General features: G+C 49.4%; 1 protein-coding gene across 1 annotated transcript; it reads left to right on the forward strand.

Annotated features, from left to right (window-relative positions):
* Positions 1–661: 661 nt before the first annotated feature.
* Positions 662–1441, forward strand: LOC118732535 (the record flags this gene model as incomplete). The annotated part of the gene is made up of 1 exon (XM_036461668.1): positions 662–1441. A coding segment is annotated over exon 1 (780 nt), but the record flags the coding sequence as incomplete, so codon positions are not given.
* Positions 1442–1771: the final 330 nt, after the last annotated feature.

A 1771-nucleotide genomic window follows, 5' to 3' on the forward strand; every position in this document is an offset into this window, starting at 1 on the left:
AAAATTATTCGACCCTACCGGCATACTGGCACCAGTTGTTATTACTGGAAAAATATTCATACAAAGGTTGTGGGCTGCTGGCTTGTCGTGAGACGAACCACTGCCAGATGAGCTTCAAACCACCTGGGTAGCCTTTTACAGCGAACTCGACGTAATAAACAAAATCCGGATTCCGCGATGGTTAGGTATGGCTGAAGGAAGAGCTACTACCCTGCTAGGATTTTGCGATGCCAGTACGCTCACGTATGCAGCTGTAATATATATTAGAGCCACAGATGCGGAAGGTCATTCAGCTGTATCACTGCTTACGGCTCGTACCAAGGTGGCGCCCCTTAAAGGAGCAACGATCCCGCGTCTGGAGCTTTGTGCCGCACATTTGCTCGCTGTTACCCTCGAAAACGTACGTATTTCCTTGAGATTAACAGATACTCCTTATTACCTCTGGTCTGATTCTCGGATTGTGTTGTGTTGGCTACGCAAGCCGCCCACTACTCTAAAGCCGTTTGTGTCGAACCGGGTGCCTCAAATACATGAGTTAACCTCACCAAACTGTTGGCATTATGTAAGATCAGCTCAGAATCCGGCAGATTGCGCCAGTAGAGGTATTCGGACATCGCAGCTGCTGGATCATCCACTGTGGTGGCAGGGCCCAGGATGGATTATGGACAAGCATACACCCAACTTCTCTGTGATTGAATTAAACGACGAGGAGCACAATATTCTGCAAAGCGAACAAAGAGTTTCCTCCTTCGTAGCGACAACAACCCATCAGCCAGCTCTCACTACTCGTCGACGTGATGGCCAGATGATTCCGTTGAGTGAGCGCTTCAGTTCACTTCTGCCACTTGTGCGTACGGCAGCACTTCTTCTACGTTGGCTTCCAACACGGCGGCATTTGCGTACATTGGTAGTCAGCCCAACAGAAATCGACAACGCTCTTAATATACTGATTCGAAATGAGCAACACGAGAACTTTGCAGTTGATTTGGCCCAAATCCGAAAAGGAACTGGCGTATCTAGTTCTAGCAATCTAAAGTCATTGAATCCATACATGGATGACACAGGCGTTCTGCGCGTCGGAGGCCGCATCAGTAAGGCTGATCTGCCAGAAGATAGGCGGTTCCCCATAATCTTACATAAACACGGTAGACTAGTCGAGCTGATAATCAGACATGCACATGAAACAACGCTTCATGGTGGACCGCAACTGGTCCTCCAATCTCTACGCTCGCGTTATTGGATATTGAATGGTAGACAAGCCGTTCGAAGTTACGGACAGAAGTGTGTTATCTGCCGCCGACACCGTGGCGTGACTCTTTCGCAGCAAATGGCATCATTACCAAGACAACGTATCAGTACTTCACGGGCGTTTGTGTCTTCAGGGGTCGACTATTGCGGTCCGTTTACGGTACGCGTTGGCGCCAAACGGTCACGCACCAAGGTAAAGACATATTTAGCCATTTTTGTTTGCATGGCAACCAAGGCGGTGCATATTGAGGTTGTCGATGACCTCTCTTCGCAAGCTTTCCTGGATGCATTTACGAGATTCGTCAGCCGGCGAGGCCCTTGCCGTGATCTTTTTAGCGATAACGGAACTGCGTTTATCGGAGCGAACCGCCTCCTTCTAGAAGACTTGGCAGCATGGCACAGTGAAGGTACTCAACAGTCCTTAGCTAATAAAGGGACCTGTTGGCACTTCATCGCCCCGGGCGCTCCTCACCAAAGTGGGCTATGGGAGGCCGCAGTGAAGTCTGCCAAATATCACTTAGTC

This window comes from Rhagoletis pomonella, unplaced genomic scaffold (genome assembly GCF_013731165.1).
Source record: "Rhagoletis pomonella isolate Grant_MI unplaced genomic scaffold, Rhpom_1.0 Rhpom_scaffold_21908, whole genome shotgun sequence".
Taxonomy (NCBI): domain Eukaryota; kingdom Metazoa; phylum Arthropoda; class Insecta; order Diptera; family Tephritidae; genus Rhagoletis; species Rhagoletis pomonella.